General features: G+C 43.2%; 2 protein-coding genes across 5 annotated transcripts in view; both read right to left on the bottom strand.

The window, feature by feature from the left end:
* Positions 1 to 959, bottom strand: part of LOC103602933 (arylsulfatase D-like) — a 30,527-nt gene extending 29,568 nt beyond the window's left edge. The window contains exon 1 of the mRNA XM_008587387.1: positions 892 to 959. Coding sequence (XP_008585609.1) covers positions 892 to 959 — 68 coding nt within the window. The remainder of the gene's footprint in view (positions 1 to 891) is intronic.
* Positions 960 to 1,172: 213 nt separating this feature from the next.
* Positions 1,173 to 17,254, bottom strand: part of ARSE (arylsulfatase E (chondrodysplasia punctata 1)) — a 30,462-nt gene continuing 14,380 nt past the window's right edge. For all 4 annotated transcript variants that reach the window (XM_008587383.1, XM_008587385.1, XM_008587384.1 and 1 more), the window contains 7 exons: positions 15,833 to 15,955; positions 13,400 to 13,823; positions 11,752 to 11,888; positions 8,254 to 8,388; positions 6,857 to 7,019; positions 4,516 to 4,637; positions 1,173 to 1,599 (listed from right to left, as the gene is read on the bottom strand). In XM_008587383.1, coding sequence (XP_008585605.1) covers positions 1,241 to 1,599; positions 4,516 to 4,637; positions 6,857 to 7,019; positions 8,254 to 8,388; positions 11,752 to 11,888; positions 13,400 to 13,823; positions 15,833 to 15,955 — 1,463 coding nt within the window. In that variant the 3' untranslated portion in view covers positions 1,173 to 1,240. The remainder of the gene's footprint in view (positions 1,600 to 4,515; positions 4,638 to 6,856; positions 7,020 to 8,253; positions 8,389 to 11,751; positions 11,889 to 13,399; positions 13,824 to 15,832; positions 15,956 to 17,254) is intronic.

Below are 17,254 nucleotides of genomic sequence, written 5' to 3'. Positions count from 1 at the left end.
GGGGGGGGGGGGGGGGGGGGATTCTGTTTAGAGAAAAGACCTTTGTCCTTTAATTGGCAAGAAGGGAGTAAGAATCAGCCCAGAAGTAGCTCTGCGTGGAGGTTTAGCAAGGGTGGAGTCAAGATTTGATGCTTTGAAGAAATCCTCTGTTCCAGGGAGTAGAGATTCCCAAGAACCCTGCAGAGTAACAGCCTTGGGTTTGCCTGGACAAATGATCTAAACCCTAAAAGCCCCACTTGGGGCTGTCTTTAGTGTTTACGAATTGCAAGTGGGGTGGAGGGTGGTGGGAGCTCGTTCCTTCAGAGGGGGAGGATTTGGGGATGGGAGAGGGTGAGTGACCCTTGATTATGTGTGTCCCACTGGACTTTTAAGGGCATGGACCCTCTGTGGGGACTTTGGGAGATGATGAGGTCATGAGGTTGGAGCCTCATGAAAGGGATTAGTGTCCTTATAAAAGAGACCCCACAGAGCTCTCTCGCCCCTTCCACCACATGAGGACACAGCGGGAAGGCGCCGTCTTTGAACCAGGAAGCAGGTCCTCACCAGACACAGAATCTGCCACACCTGGATCTCGGACTTTCAGCCTGCAGACCTGTGAGAAATGATTTCTTTTATTTATAAGCCACCCAGTCTAGGGTATTTTTGTCATAGGAGCCCAAATGGACTAAGACAGCCTGATCATGCAGTGACCTTCCAACACAGAGTGGGGGAAAACGTTTGCTGTCCAACACAGCTCCCCAATTCTGTTTCCCCAAATCACCTGGGGCATTTATTGACAAAGAACGATTGACTGAACGCAGTTGCAGTGTTAAATTCAGAATGTCCCTGTTCATGTCGAAAATGATAAACAGACACTATAAATTGTCCCTGGCCACGCCTCCTTGTCAGTACCAGTTTTTACCTTTGGAGCCTATCTCCTGTTTGTCTGCAAACCTGTATGACATAGAAACACCTTCCATTGGGACTTGTGCTGATTTTGGATACAGAGCAACCTCCTCGAGGTGAGGCTAGGGTCCTTTGACTCCCCTGTTGCAGCGGGATTTGCTTTCCTGCTGGTTGGCCTGGGGGACCATTCAATGGTGCATTTTATTTAGTGTTTTTTGTTCATTGCTACTTTTTCTTGACTCTTTCTCTTTTGATGGGGTGAAACTATTAAGCCCTACACAAATAGATGCATTAACTTCATGTGAAGGTTTATTTCAACCCAGGGATCAGAGACCCAGCTGTCCTTCAGAGACGTTTATTGGCGGCTGTCTTCCCTGTCACACCAGCAGAGGGGGAAAGGGCCACAGCAAGGCTGGAGCCATGGTCTCCAGATGTTTTCCAGCATATCCAGCTGCAGGGGACCAGGGTGGAGAGTCTGCTGGTGTTGCTCCACAGCCTGCTGGACTCTCTCCATCACCTGATAAAATGAGGGCTCTGTGGCTGGTGTGAGGACATGGGACTCTGAAGGGTCTCTTGAGAGGTCAAAGAGCAGAGGTGGGTCATGCTGGACTACATTTTCCCCAGAGCATGGGCAGACTGCTGTCCCATAGCAGGCACTGGCTCCCTCTGGCTGGAACACTGGGGTCATGTAGTGGACTTTCCATACCGTCCCTCCTGGGAGAAGGGCAAGAATTGCAGAGGATTAACTTAGAGGAAGGGGGCATTGCTGGAGAGCAGCGCTATTCACAATAACCAAAGGGTAGACACAACCCAAGTGTCCACCGACAGATGGGTGGATAAAGAGAATGTGGTCCATCCACACAGTGGAATATTACTCAGTCATGAAGAGGAATGAGGTACTGACACCTGCTGCAATGTGGATGAACCTGGAACACATCATGCTCAGTGACAGACACCAGACACAAAAGGCCACATATTGTAGGATTCCACTTATATGAAATGTCTGGAATAGGCAAATCCAAAATAGATTAGCAGTTGCCAGGGGCTGCAGATAGCAGAAAATGAGGAGTGATCCCTTAATGGGTCTGGGGTCTCCTGGGGAGTTCTGGAATTAGATAGACGTGGTGGTTGCACAACATGGTAAATACTGAATGCCACTCAATTTCATGTTCGAAAAATTTGATGTTATGGTGCGTAAATTATATCTCAATAAAGCTTTTTTTTAAAAAAACAAACTGCTTGTTTGCATGTTAAAAAAATTAGTGAGAGATAGTTTTATGACTGAATTCTCAGAGGTTTAAAATGGTATATGACTAGCTATTCTCAATGCATTTCTTTTCAATTGTGCTTTGAAGGCACAAGCAAGAAAAGGAAGGAAGGAAGGAAGTGAGGAACGAAGACAGAGAGAGAGAAAGGGAGTTGCAACTGGTAACCTCCACCGTCTAGGAAGATCTAGAACAGGAAGGCATCCAGCACCAAACCAAGCTCAGCCTCAGGAAACGGCTTTGAAAGCATTAAAGGAGAGATGGTACATGTGTCCACCCCAGCATCCTGCCTGGCCTTTGGACACAGGGGAGCTCCACAACCTCAGCCCTATGGCTCCTGCTGCTTTGAGAGCAAGCTCTCCCATGCCCCGTCCCCAATCCTTTGCATCCTTTCAGGACAGTGACAGCAGATCCCTGGTAGCCGTTCCTTCCCCAGGAGCACAGCTGAATGTGCGGATAGTTCCAAGAGCAGGAAAAACCAGGGAGCAGCAAGGGAAAGAGACCGGGTGGCATTTGCTCTGTGATGCGATGCTCTTGTCCCTGCAGAGGGAGGTGGCCAGGGGTCCCCGTGTATGTAGTAGTGTACAGCCAGCGTGTAGTAGTGGTCAGCTTAGACAGACATGCAGGACTTCCTCCCTCCTTCCTTCCTTCCTTGGTTTCTTTCTTCCCTCCCTTCCTTCCTTCCTCTGTCTGCTGAGGTTCAGGGCCCCACCCTGTATCCTGCCTCCCAAGAATGGCACCACTGTGGTCTGGTGTTTATGGATGTTTGCTATGTGATTAAACTCTCTGACCTCTGCCCACGCTGAGAACAGTTGCAGAGGCTCCCTGGGCTGCCAAGTGGCTGCCAGTGTCCTCGCTTCAGGAGTGGCATGACAATTGCCACCTGCCCTTGTTGTCTGGGTGAAGTGAGTTAATAGGTAGATGTACAGAATGCTGTCTGGCATGCACTCGTTGCATGTCAGTGATGGTTGTCATAATGCAGCACATGTGTTGAGAGGTGGGATGGGAAGATAGACCAGGTCTTAGTGAGAGGAGACAGCCCAGAGAGTGGTAAGCAGACACAAAATAAGAAGGTTGCAGAGAGTGTTAAGCATCCATGTGAAAATACAACTGGTCAAGGTGATGGAAAGTTAACTGTGGAGGTTTGTGTGGGTGCAGTTGGAGGGGGACATGGTGTAGAATTGGGGGAAAAGGTTACTGGTTTTGGTTAAGGAAGGCTGTCTGAGAAGGAAATATTGACTTGGAACATAAACATCAACAACAAACCAGCCACATGGAGATCCGGTTCAGGGAGTGTTCCAGGTGGTTGTAACACCTAATGCAAACACCCCAAGGCAGAGATTGGCTCAGCTTGTCCTTGGAACAATGAGCCCAAGATGGTTGGAGCTTAGAAATTGCAAAGCTCTGGTGATCAGAGCTGAGGTTTTTCAGATTTTATAGCTTTGTTTTGTTTTTGTTTTTGAAAGTACGGTGGGGCCCAAAGAACCTAAGTAATGTTGGAATGCAAAAGTTATTCTGAACGTGTATGGCAAAGTTTGATTGTTCCCGTGAAGGTGAAATTATGTCATTAAGCTAAGGTGGTGCATTGAGTCAAATGTGTCCCTGAAAGCTCACGTGTTGGAAACTTGACCCCCATTGCAACAGTGTTAAGAGGATGGGAAATCCAATTATGGTATTTGAAAGGCGGAGGCTTATAGAGGTGATTGGATTGTGAAGACTGTGCCCTCTTGAATGGATGGATTCATTCCTAGAGTGATGGGTGTGGTTCTGATGGCTTTATAAGGAGAGCAAGCAAGCAGGTCAGCTCTCTCTTGCTCACCCCATTCTCACCATGTGACACCCTGAATTGCTGTAGAAGAAAGACCCTCACCAGATGTGTTCCCTGGACCTTGGACTTTCCAGCCTCCAAACTAACAAATTTTGTTTCTTTATAAATTACCCAGTTTCAGGTACTGTTATAAGCAACAGAAACAGACTAATACAGGTGGTTGCAACATTTGGAAACAAATCTAGATGAATAGAAGAGACTAGAAAAATCAGAGACAGCCTCAAACACATGGATGTGTGTGTAAAATGATAAAAGTTGTACTTCGTATTGTGGGAGGGAAGCAGACAGGGAATAAACAATCCCATAAGTGATACTTAAGCCACAGGTATCAACTCTTCCGATGACTGACAGGTGATCTCAAGAGGGAAGTTGCTGGAATTAGGGGACACATATTGCCAAGAACAAAAGCATAAAAAGGTAGTGTAAAACAGGAAAGCAATGAAACCCAGAGACATGAAACAGAAGCAGAATATGAGGCGTCTTCTGGGGCTGGGGTGCCACCCAGGGGCTCTTTCCCAAAGGGCATCCCCTACTCACTGTCCCGTTGGTGCCACCGGGCTGCGTGCAGAAACCTCTCACAGTAGTGCAGCAGGAACTCATGGTCTGAGTGCTGGACATTCCCCAGGAGCAGGGGCAGCAGGTCCCGTCCGTCTATCACTCTGCAGAAGAAGCACAGGGAAGTCAAGAGTCGTGGCCAGGACCGGAACATGTTCTCCCTACATCAGCTGCCAGCTGGAGCCGGGGCCTCCGATCTCCTTGTATCAGATCATTGGAAGGAAGTCCACATGGGAACGCAGACAGGATGGAAGGCAGATGTGAGCATTAGCAGGCTCTGGAGAAGCATGGAGCAGCCAAATATCACCTCACTCGAAAAGAGAATCAAGGAGTCAGACTGTTCGGCTTAATTCATATCCACCCAACCTTATTACAAATGTAAAAATAAACCGAAGATTTGTTGGGACATTTTTTGTTTTGTTCTGTTTTTAAATCGTATTGGGCTTTATGCTGTTACAGAATATGCTGTGTTCTTTGACAAGACCTGATCCATTTCTTTTTTCTAGAAAGTTCTCTGGACAAGCACATCCTCCTTTATGGTGCCTGGCCTTTCTTCCCTTTTCAAATGCTGCTCATTTTACAAATGCTGCTCATTTTACAAATGCTGCTCATTTTACATTGCCCAGCTCTGTCCTCCCCCTGTTCTTGGGATTCCAGGTGTATTTTCTGCACCTTCTTAAAACAGAGGTTGAGTCCACCTGTTCTGATTTGCGGGGATTGCCCTGTGCATTTTATTTCAAATTACATGGTCAATTGCACCAAGACAGAAAACATATCTGCATCTCTCCATTACTTGCCAAGTTTGGACTGGCTGTGTAACAAAGGTGTAGGAATAAATACTGTTCTTTGAACGTGAACGTTCATTTTCCATGCAGGTGAAGATAACTTAATGCCTTTAAGTGGAAAACTGCTGTGACCCTATTTAATTTTCCTGAAAATATTTTGAAAAATTTTCAGGATCTTGTATCTCAAATTTTAATCATAAACACAGATAGATTTTTATGGATGCCATGAATTTAGAAAATGTATCCCCATGTTATTGCCATTCAAAGTGGATTAATGTTTTCAGCCAAGATACAGAATTCAGAACCCCAAGTGGACTTTACTTGGTCATAGTTACAATTTCAAATTGAAATGTAGAATCATATATATATATACATATCATGTATATATAAAAACAACTGTATGTACAGACATGTTTGTATATGTTTATGTATGTATAAATATACTAATAGAACCAACCAATAATATACAGCTAAATTTATTTTATGTTCTGTTGAAACATATTTGCAATACACATAATATAATTTTCTTCTTAAAGCACATGGGTGTTATAAATTACAAAGAAATATTAATAGCCTATTAGGAAACACTTCAACAAGAGACATGTAATTCAATGTAAGAAAAAACAGAAATGTAAAATAAAAATATGATATTTTCAACATTTCTAGTGATAAAGCATTGGAAATTATAACACGTATGTGCAATGCGTGTATATAAAACGTGTTAATATGTATAAATTAGATAACATAATACACATATATAAACACACATGTATATATACACACACACATAATTTTAAATGATTTTAGTTCCATTGTTTTTAAAATGGACACTATCACATATGGGTAGTAGCAGTTTCCAGTGTACACTTTGACAAAATATATCAAGAGATTTACCTATAAACGGTGATATTATTGACCCTGGAATTCAACTTTTAGAAATTTTTACTAAGGAGATAAACATGACAGCCAGTAAATTGGCAAGACGGTATTGCTTCTTTTTAAATCAAGACCAGTGCCCACCTATATGGGGGTAGTTGAGAGAAAATACCACAAAGCTATTAAAATTTGTGTCTGTGCACACAGTTACATACATTTATATGCACACACACATCCACACGTCCACACACACATATAACAATTTAGGTGTTCATCTTTAGGTTGTCAAGATTGTAAAACATTTTTTTTTTCTATTTTATCCCAAGTTTTATCTTCTAACACAAGAAAAACTGGAATCCTATAAAAGTTCCTGCCATACTGGGTCAAGAAAAATTTCTTGTGATGATTTGTTTGATGTTTTCATGACAATCACCCTTAAAACATAATGGGCTCCACTTAAGAATTAGGAGAAGAGAAATGGAAATTTGTATATAAAATAAAGCAGACATTTGATCCTAGCATTAAATAATAGAGCCTGGAGTGTCTTCTCAGATACCAATTTCATGAATTTCTTACGACAATGCTATAGGGACGTTTTTATTTCCCACAAATGTTGTTGTCTCTATGCAAAGTGGAATTGCTTTCTTCCGGATGTTCTGTACCTGTCCTGGGGCACCTGGCCGCCCCCCAGCTGGACCACGGTGGGGAAAACATCCATAAGGCTGGTGGGCTCGTCAATCACTCGGCCTGCTGGCAGCATCCTGGGCCACCGGAATATCCCTGGGACGCGAATCCCACCTTCCCAGCCTCCCATGCCTTTGCCACCTGCGTTTCAACAGAAGCAGAAAAAAAAATGTGATTTAAAATCAGAAACAAATGCTTACTGTGGGTGATTTAACCTTTCTGCATGTTTTTTGTGTGTGTGTGTCTCTCTCTCTCTCTCCTCTCTCTCTCTCTGTCTCTCTCTCTCATATTCAACGTATGCTTTCCCTGGCAAAGGTTAGATTTTTAACCTTGTTGGTTAGGGTGGATTGGATTATGGTGGGCCCTAAATCCAGTCACAAATGAAAAATACATCAACATTGATGGTGTTGAGACGAAAAGGTTTTCTGAGGAGTTGGACCCTCAATGTGAAGATGTTTTAGGAAGGCATTTAATTGGCATAGACATATGTCAATTAAATATGCTTTTAAAATATAAAAACATAAATTACATAAATATATATTCCCTTTAATGTATTACTAGACTGATGCATGTTAACTGTATATCCTAACATTAATCTAAACAAGCTCTTTTACTAAGTGGAAAATTAAGCTTTGTAAATGAAATGAAAACCAAAACAGCCATAAGCCACGTTTACGTGGCAGCACGTTTTAGAATCTTTGTGATCCATGAAATAATGGTGTGTCTGTAGTCAGTAGAATCCTGGTTTGATTTAAAAGTGGCCACGCCCTCCTCAAACAGATAGATTGAATGTTAAACATAAACTTGTGTTCATCGGCACATGAAGGGATAAACCATGTATGGCCCATCTATGCAATGGAATAGTACACAGCCATAAAAATAAATGAAGCTCTGACACCTGCTACAGTGTGGATGGACCTAAAATCATGATGAAAGGAAGGGGAGAAAGAAGCCAGTCCCAAAGGACCACATAGTGTACGATTTCATTGACATGAAATGTCTACGACAGGGAGACAGAGATAGAAAATAAGTTGGCAGTTGATAGGGGCTGGTCATAGGGGGTAATGAGGAATTACTGCTAATGAGCACAGGGTTTTTGTTTTGTTTTGTTTTCTTTTTTTGTGGTGATGAAAATGTTCTGAAATTAAACAGTGATGATTGCTGCACATCTCTGTGAATACATCCCACACCACTTAATTGTGCAAAAAACCCATTTCAAACATGTGCATGACAAATTGTCATGTTTGCCCTGGATAGGAAAAACCAAAGTCCTTGCAGTATCCTGGGACAGATAGCCCCACTCCAGTGGAAGTGTTGGCAATCATCAGGAAGAAATAAGACTCCAGATAAGGATCTAGGAATCTGTCAGCCTTACCTTTGTATATCCCATTCCAGCCACCATACTGGTTGTTTCTGAATTGAGATTCTAAGGATCCCCCATGGTCCGATGTAAAGTAAATGAGGGTACTGTCTGTCAAACCTTCCTTGTCCAAAGTATCGAGAATCTGTCCTGTGAAGAACAGATGTGTTGGAGCCAGTCAGAACAGAAGAATATCTTAAACCAAACCATTCAGTGTGTGCTCGGACATTCTGCAATTGTCCACAAGAATGAGTCTTTAGTTTCAATGCATAATAGGGGTGACTAGTAATATTATGTATTTCCCATCCCGTTTCCAAAAAATTTTAGGCAAGCTACAGGGGTATGTGCTATATAGGACAAAAATAGCAAATACTAAATTGAGGCAAATTGAAATTACAGAAGAGGGAGCATTGGCTAAGAATGTCAATGGAAATGCCATTGACAAAGAACAGTCCTCAACAGCAACTGTGGTTTTCTTACGGTCACAGTAAAGAGAAATATTGTCATTTACGTAATTCACAATGTCCAAGAGATTTTTTTTTTTAATTAAGCAGGACTATTATTTTTATTTCTAACAACTAACAAAATGTTCTTCCAGTCTGCCTTTTAATGGCCTCAAATGGATCTTTTTATTGGATGCCTTTTTTTTTTGTCCTTTTTGAGACCGGCTGCACCACGCTCAGCCAGTGAGCGCTGTGAGTGCACCGGTCATCCCTATATAGGATCCGAACCCGCTGCGCTCCCAGCACCGCACTCTCCCGAGTGCGCCATGGGCTCGGCCCTTATTGGATGCCTTTTTTTTTGTCCTTTTTGAGACCGGCTGCCCCCCGCTCAGCCAGTGAGCGCTGTGAGTGCACCGGTCATCCCTATATAGGATCCGAACCCGCTGCGCTCCCAGCACCGCACTCTCCCGAGTGCGCCATGGGCTCGGCCCTTATTGGATGCCTTTAACTTTTAACTTATCTGTATCTTTATGCTTTGAGTGTATTTCTTTCAGTTGGGATTTGCTTTTGTTTTGTTTTCTTTTATTCAGTCTGACAATCTCTGCATTTTAACTGATATGTTAGGCCACTTACATTTAAGACAGTTGTGATATGTTTAGCTTTAAATCAACCATATTGCTTTTGGGTTTTGTTTGTTTCTTAGTTCCATTTTTTTTTTTTTTTGTCATTTCTTCTTTTTTTTTTCTGCTATCTTTGAACAAGAATGTTTAAATGTGGCTCTATTGAGTTATTCACCCCTTAATTAATAGATTTTATTTTTTAGAACCATTTTAGGTGCACACATAAACTGAGCAATGTCATAATGGATGAACTGATATCAATACACTATTATTAACTGAAGTCCATATTTTATATTATGTTTCACTTTTTGTGTTGGACAGCCTGATTTTGGGCCAATGCATGTCATCTATCCACCACTATAGGACCACACAGCACAGTTTCACTATTACCTCATGACAACAATTTTCAGTTTAAAATGATTATACTGTGGATTTATTTGGTTTTAAGCTGAGAGAGCAAAAAAAAAAAAAAACACACACACACACAAAAACTGAAAACATTGAAATAGTTTAAAAAATACAGCTCATAATGTTTTCCTTGTGTTGATAAACAGAGTTCTTGACTTTGCTGCAAAATTTCAGTCTTAATTATTCAGTAAGTGTTACATCCCATACATCTGCACATTTATTAATTTCAAATACATTTTCCATATTGTGGCATCTTAAATTCAATTTTAAACACTTGATATTTGACATCACATAAAATAGTGTTTACTTTCCAGTCATTCTTAACCTTTTTCATCCAATGACCCCTTGCAACAAAGATGAGCAAATTTGTCCTGCAGGGAATGGGCCAGGTCTGATTGGGAAAGGATGTGAAATTAATCACAAATTGAGTGATCACACGAGTGTCTTCCAACTTTCACCATTTTTTTCTTAACAATTCATTTGAATCATGCATTTTACTCCATGATGGCATTTAAAATTTTTTTTAAAGTGCATTATCTCCCCAGATCTCTGGTTATTATGATCCTGAGGCTCCTAGCATTTTAAGGCCACTTCCACAGAAAATTGTTGGTGCCTGAGTCCTTGTCTGAGAAGCAGGGACATGGCTGTGTCTAGACCCCTGTATTTACTCCAGCCTTGGCTCACTAAAGAAACAATTCTTTTCTGTGTGGCCAGGCACTACTGTAAACCCAGGGGTGCAAGGAGTGAGCAAGGTAGGACCATCCTGACCCACAGGAGGTGTATGTTCTCATGGGGGAAAACAGAACATTAACACACCTAACATATGTCTATGGAGGCAAGAAAACCAACAGCAGAACAGGATGGAGAGAAAGTGATTGGTGCGGGGAGCTGCTTTAGGGGTAGACTTTTAGGGCAAACTCTGAAGCTTAATGGCAGAAGCCTATAGACTGAGAAGAACCAACCCTGCCGTGGATGACTGCAGTAAACACCCTGATAACGGGACAAAAGGGAGACGTGATGTGTGTGCTCCACGTGGCCAGAAGGCAGCCCATGAGACGAGATGGGTAAAGATGAGACTGGGCTCTGGCAGGAGCATGTCAGGCGGGATCCGGTAGGTGAATGGAAGGAATTTAGGTCTATTGTTAACACAGCGGAGCCACTAGACACTTTTGAGCTGGGGAGAATTAGATCTGATTCTTTTTTACCCTGTCTCCTCATGGGGATTAGGACGTGGACGTCTTTGGGGCATTATTCTGTCTACCACATGGGGATTAGGATGTGGATGTCTTTGAGGTCATTATTCTTTCTACCTCATGGGGATTAGGACGTGGACGTCTTTGGGGCATTATTCTGTCTACCTCATGGGGATTAGGACGTAGACATCTTTGGGGCATTATTCTGTCTACCACATGGGGATTAGGATGTGGACATCTTTGGGGGCATTATTCTGTCTACCTCATGGGAATTAGGACATGGACATCTTTGGGGCATTATTCTGTCTACCACATGGGAATTAGGATGTGGACATCTTTGGGGCATTATTCTGTCTACCACATGGGGATTAGGATGTGGACATCTTTGGGGGCATTATTCTGTCTACCACATGGGGAGTAGGATGTGGACATTTTGGGGGCATTATTCTGTCTACCACATGGGGATTAGGATGTGGACATTTTTGGGGCATTATTCTGTCTACCTCATGGGAATTAGGACGTGGACATCTTTGGGGTATTATTCTGTCTACCACATGGGGAGTAGGACGTGGACATCTTTGGGGCATTATTCTGTCTCCCACCTGGGGATTAGAAGGTGGACACCTTTAACAAATTTAAATCATTTACGATGCTTGTGTTGTGGAGTGCATTTCACAGAATAAAGATATAGAATACTTAAGATCCTGCAAATCCAATCTGATTGCAATATTTATACTGTGTCTTCTGTGTTTCACCTTGAGTAACCTCACCTTTTCATTCCTTATTTCCTCTCCATCTGCTTTTGCTGAATAGGGAACCATCATGTTTTTCCCTGGAAAGCGAACTTACCTACCATCCAGTCCATCTCCTCTACGTTGTCCCCGTACAGCCCATGGTGACTTTTCCCAAGGAAGTTCTCCGTAGTGGTAAGAGGGACATGGACATGTAAAAACGAAACGAAAAGGAGGAAAGGTCCATGCTTGTTTCTAAAAATAAATACAAAATGACTAGGGGTTTTTTTGTTTTTTTGTAAAACAGAGATTGATGTCCTGGAGACACTAAGTACACGTCTAACCTGCCATGGTTTTTACTCTTGTGTCTTCAGTAATCTGTTCACCAAAAGCAAACACACAAAAAAAGCACAATTCAACTTCAGAATTTTTTTTTTTTTGTGTCCGGCAATGGATCGCAACCCTCAGTGTTGCCCCCGTACCGGACCGGGACCGGCAACGGGATCGCAACCCTCGGTGTTGCTCCCGCACCTCGCTCAGCCAGTGAGCAGCCGGTCTGTATGTGGGATCCGAACCCTCGGCGGGAGCACTGCCGCGCTTCCCAAGTGGTGCACTGTAGCAGTGCACCACTGGGCCGGCCCACAACTTCAGAATATTCTTATGTTTAAGAATCTTTAATGTGATGACTTTTCTCTTCTAAAATCTATTTAAAAACCCATACTAATTTAAACATCTATTTTCCCCTGAGTATTATAATTTTCTAACTCTACATACTTATGACAATTGAGCATAAAAGAACACCATCCTGCTGTATAACCTGACATTTATTTTGTTCAATTATTTCGGTACATGTTTCTACTTCAAACCCTGTCTTACAGAATATGTGATATTTCACATTTAGTTCTCTTTATAATTGCTATCAAGCAATGAGATTTAGGACATGAAATCCTGATGAAAAAATGTACTTTCAAAAACAGGCATATCAGATTATTAATTTTGATTCAATTTCCCTTTTTCTGAGCTATGTCTCATCTTCCCTTTCTCTCTGACTGATTGCTATAGCCTCATCTACATCTTTAAAGTATAGAAGCCAAGCAAAGATGAAGGTCTTAGCCTTACCTAGAACAGGTGATTCTCACCTGTTTTAATTTGCAAGCTAATAATCAGCACCATACCTGACCTACATCAAGCTGTTCCATCAAGAACACTCTAAAAATGTTATAGAACATGATCATAACCTCCTTGCCACCAGGTAAGTTGGGATTTGACCATGTCACCCTCTTGGCTGGAACCCCCTTGGGGAGCACGGAGCTGACTCCGTTTATAGTGACTTTTTACCTGGTCCCTTGGTCTGATATTGTCCCCTTGTCACTCAAATATCTATCTGGGCTGAAGTCAGCCATAGAACATTTAATCTCCATGACAGAGTTTTAAAAAATATTTAGAGTTTACTGTAATGGCTCTGCAAGTGATTCAATCTTTCATGTTAGTTAAATATGGCCCACCATGATCGATAGGTGCTGATGGAATGGGTTTGGCCCCAGAGCAGGAAAGAAGAGCAGAAAATTCCAACTGAATTCACAATATTTTAGTGGGCACGAGGCAAGTCACACAGCCCAGATGACCATCACCCATGCCCCATTTTACCAAAAGTGTCTTTAGGGGTCCTCTCACCCTTCAGACACCTGTGACAGCAGAAGGCCATTCAACATAAATTTTGACAACGAAACTCAGTGCTGGAACAAAGCTAAACCTTCAACGCTCACCTCTTGAGAAAGGACGAGACCTCCTCCAGGATAAGAGACGTCGTTCTTTGCAGGCGCATGGGCTGCTCCGTGATGGTGTAGTTTTTCATCAGAAAGCAGTTTGCATGGACAATCAGAGCACCCACAAAGTACCAGGCCATAAGGAGCACTGTGGCCGCGATGGTAGACAGGATGACCGGCATCCATGAGCCCCAAGTCAGGCCGGTGAGCCTCCCGGCCACCAGTGTCAGGGCAGCGAAGGCCACCATCTGGAAGCACAAGCTGAGTTTGCGCTCCAGGCTCACACGCTTCTCTGAGAGTTCCCAGTAGGCACAATCAGCCATCGGGGAGAAGGGCATTCCGTAGAAATGGTCGAATCCGTGGTTGAGTGGGTGGTGGCAGTGATCGTTGGAGGATTCACAATTGAGACCCAGATGCCATTTTCCTGAGAGGGGGGTAAAGAATTTTGAAGTTACAACCAGCTGAGCATCACTGGGTGAGTGGCAGCTGTGTGCTTGCCAGTTTCCAGGTGCTTTCTGGGTGCTGGGGCGGGTGGGGACACGGCGGGGTGGGAGTAGTGCTGGCTGATACTTGCACCTCATCCTGACGTAGTCATTTTAGAGAAATGAGAACCCCATGCAACGATATTACCTGGTATATTAGTTTCCTATGAAAGGTCCAGTAAGGTACTATTATCCTGGTTGATTAAAACAACAGAAATTGATCCTCTCCCAGCTCTGGAGGCAGAAGTCTGAGATCCAGGTGAGGCAGGGCTGTGAGCCTCTGGAAGCTCCAGGGGAGGATCCTTCCTGCCTCTTCCAGCTCCTGGTGGCTCCAGGCATCCCTGGGCTTGTGGCTGCATCACTCCAGCTCTGCCTCCATCTTCACGTGGCTTCTCCTCTCTATGGTCAAATCTCCCTGCCATGCTGCCATCCTCTTATAAAAGAACCCTTGTCCTTGTACATAGGGCCCACCTGGATAATCCAAAATGATCATCCCATCTCAAGATCCTTAACTTAATCACACTGAGACTCCTTCTGCATATAAAATATTATTTTCTGGTTCCAGCAAATTGAAGACCTGATACCTTTGGGGACTGTTATTTGTGATGTTCTATGGCAAAGCCTTGATAAAGGCACAGAGTGACAAGGTTTCTCCAGAAAGCTCCATCTGATATCATCAGTATAGGCAAAAGACTTCTGGATTTCAGAATAGTTCCTTGCTTTGCTAAACCACTATGAAAGTGGGCAAGGTTGAGAAGGGCGATAGGTTTCACAGAGCGTAATGTTCAATTTCAATCAAAGGAAGATGTTTGGTTTCCCTGCGAGCACTACTGGGGTGTTGACAAAGACACACTGCATTTTCTCGTACCCGGGGGGGTCTGCCATCCAGAGAACCTCATACAATTTCTTGGGGAATATCCCATGCAGGTAGACTCTTCTGTCTTAAAAAATGAGACTCTGTTGGACTTTATGTTCAGCATATGTGCTAGTCATGTTCTTCGCTACAATAAATGGTCCTGCTAATAAAAAGGATTACTAGAACATGGTAATGAGAATGGTGACTTGGTTCCCTCTCTAAAAACTCTTGTCTTTTTAAAAATTTTTGTTCAATACATGGCATGGTTTGTTGACATATAGAAAAACAAGCACATAATTTATGGAAGCAGAGAGGAAGGTGCTAAGCTTTGTAATCACATTTCCACATGGAGAGCAAGGAAAAAGGAAAAAAACCATTATGGAAATTTTTTGGTCCAAGAGTGTATAGTTTCTTTTTTTTTTTTTTTTTTGTCTTTTATCTTTTTCCGTGTCCGGCAACGGATCGCAACCCTCAGTGTTGCCCCCGCACCGGACCGGGGACCGGCAACGGGATCGCAACCCTCGGTGTTGCTCCCGCGCCTCGCTCAGCCAGTGAGCGGGAACCGGTCTGTATGTGGGATCCGAACCCTCGGGCGGGAGCGCCGCCGCACTTCCCAAGCGGCACACTTATCCAGTGCGCCACCAGGCCGGCCCAAGAGTGTATAGTTTCTAATTTTTTTTCTGTTATAGTGCATCAGCACATTGAATGAAATGTCAAATATTTCCTTGAGTTGATATTTCCTGAGTACCTATTTTTATTACTGGGAATGAACATCGTTTCTTTTTTTTTTTTTTTTTTTTTCCTTTTTGTCTTTTTTCGTGTCCGGCAACAGACCGCAACCCTCAGTGTCGCGCCCATACCGGACCGGGACCGGCAACGGGATTGCAACCCTCGGTGCTGCGCCCGCCCCTCGTTCAGCCAGTGAGCGGGAACTGGTCTGTATGTGGGATCCGAACCCTTGGCGGGAGCGCCGCCGCACTCTCAAGTGGCGCACTGTAGCAGTGCACCACCGGGCCGGCCCGAACATCGTTTCTGAATGCATGCAGCTTTCAAATGCGTTAGTTGAATATACTTTCCCTATAAAAATGTACATACCTATTAGTCCAGTGGCATAATCGTTGTCTTTCAATATTTTTGCAAAAGTTGTCTCATTTGTTGGAAGGCCTCCAGATGCTCCAGCCCATTGAAGAACACGATAACCACTGCTGGAAACCATACCTTTGGGCAATCATTAAAATACAATGTTACTATTGCACATTTTTGTTTGCTTATTCATTATTCATTTTTTAAAAATTAGGATATTTAGCGAAAATCTCCATTATTTAAAATTAAATTAAAAATTTACTTCCTGTATGGATTGCATTTTTGGCAGTAGGGGAAGTGACTTGTGAATTGAAAAATTCAGTGAGATCACATATTGTCCTGTAATATGCAGGCTATACAAAAAGAGAATTGAATGAAAAAGGAACAAGAATTAAAAATAGTTCTACAATTCACCAAACTCTTGATATAAGCCAGCGGTTCTCAAACTTGTCTACACGTTGGGGTCGTGTGGGGAGCTTCAAAATATTCTGACGTCTGGTTATCACCCCAGACACTGTAATGTTAGTTGGTCTGGGGTGGAAGTTGAGCTTTGAAGTGATTGGAAGATCCTCTGAAGGATTCTTATGGAATAACAAGGTTGGTAACAGCTGAGATAATTCATTCTGACTCCCATATAGCTTGGACCTCTACCCAGGTGTTTTGAAACGCAGGTGTGATGGTTAATTTTAGGTGTCAATGTGACCAGATGAAGGAATACCTAGAAACCTGGTAAACCATTATTTTGGGGTGAGTCTATGAAGGTGTTTCCAGAAGAGATTAGCATGAGAGTCTGAGTGGACTGGGTGGGAAAGATCCGCCCTCAATATAGGTGGGCACCATCCAATTTGCAGGGGGCCTGGAGAGAACAGAAATGGGAAAAGGTGAATCTCTCACTCTATTTCTGCTGGAGCTGGGATTCAGTCTTCTCTCCTGTCCATGGACATCTGAAGACTCTTCAGACTTTGGGTTCCAAGACTTAAATCCATGATACTCCTGGCTCTCGGGCCTTTGGCCTTGGACTGAGAATCACACCATTGGCTTCTGTGATTCTGAGGCTTCTGGGCATAAACTGAGTCACGCTACCAGCATCCAGTTTGCAGTCAGCCTATCCAGACACTTTTCACAATCATGTGAGCCAATTCCCCTAATAAATCACCTCTCATATATCTATATAAAACTCCCATTGGTTCTCTCTGGAGAGCCCTGACTAACACAGTAGGTTTTATTATTATTCAGGTATAATGAGGCCAACAGATCAGAAGATGATGCCATTGAAAAGATGGTTTGTTACTCTCAGGTACCAGGAGGAGGGGGCACACGAAACCATGGGGACCATACAGGAAAGCATCCAGGTCAGTCAGGAGGCAGAGGGATTGAGGCGGAAAGCTTGGGCAAGAGCCTTTATTGTTTTTTTTTTTTTTTTTTTTTTTTTTT

Source organism: Galeopterus variegatus, unplaced genomic scaffold (genome assembly GCF_000696425.1).
Source record: "Galeopterus variegatus unplaced genomic scaffold, G_variegatus-3.0.2 Scaffold4361, whole genome shotgun sequence".
NCBI lineage: Eukaryota > Metazoa > Chordata > Mammalia > Dermoptera > Cynocephalidae > Galeopterus > Galeopterus variegatus.
The sequence above is the reverse complement of the archived record's forward strand: the minus strand, read 5'-3'. Positions and strand labels throughout refer to the sequence as shown.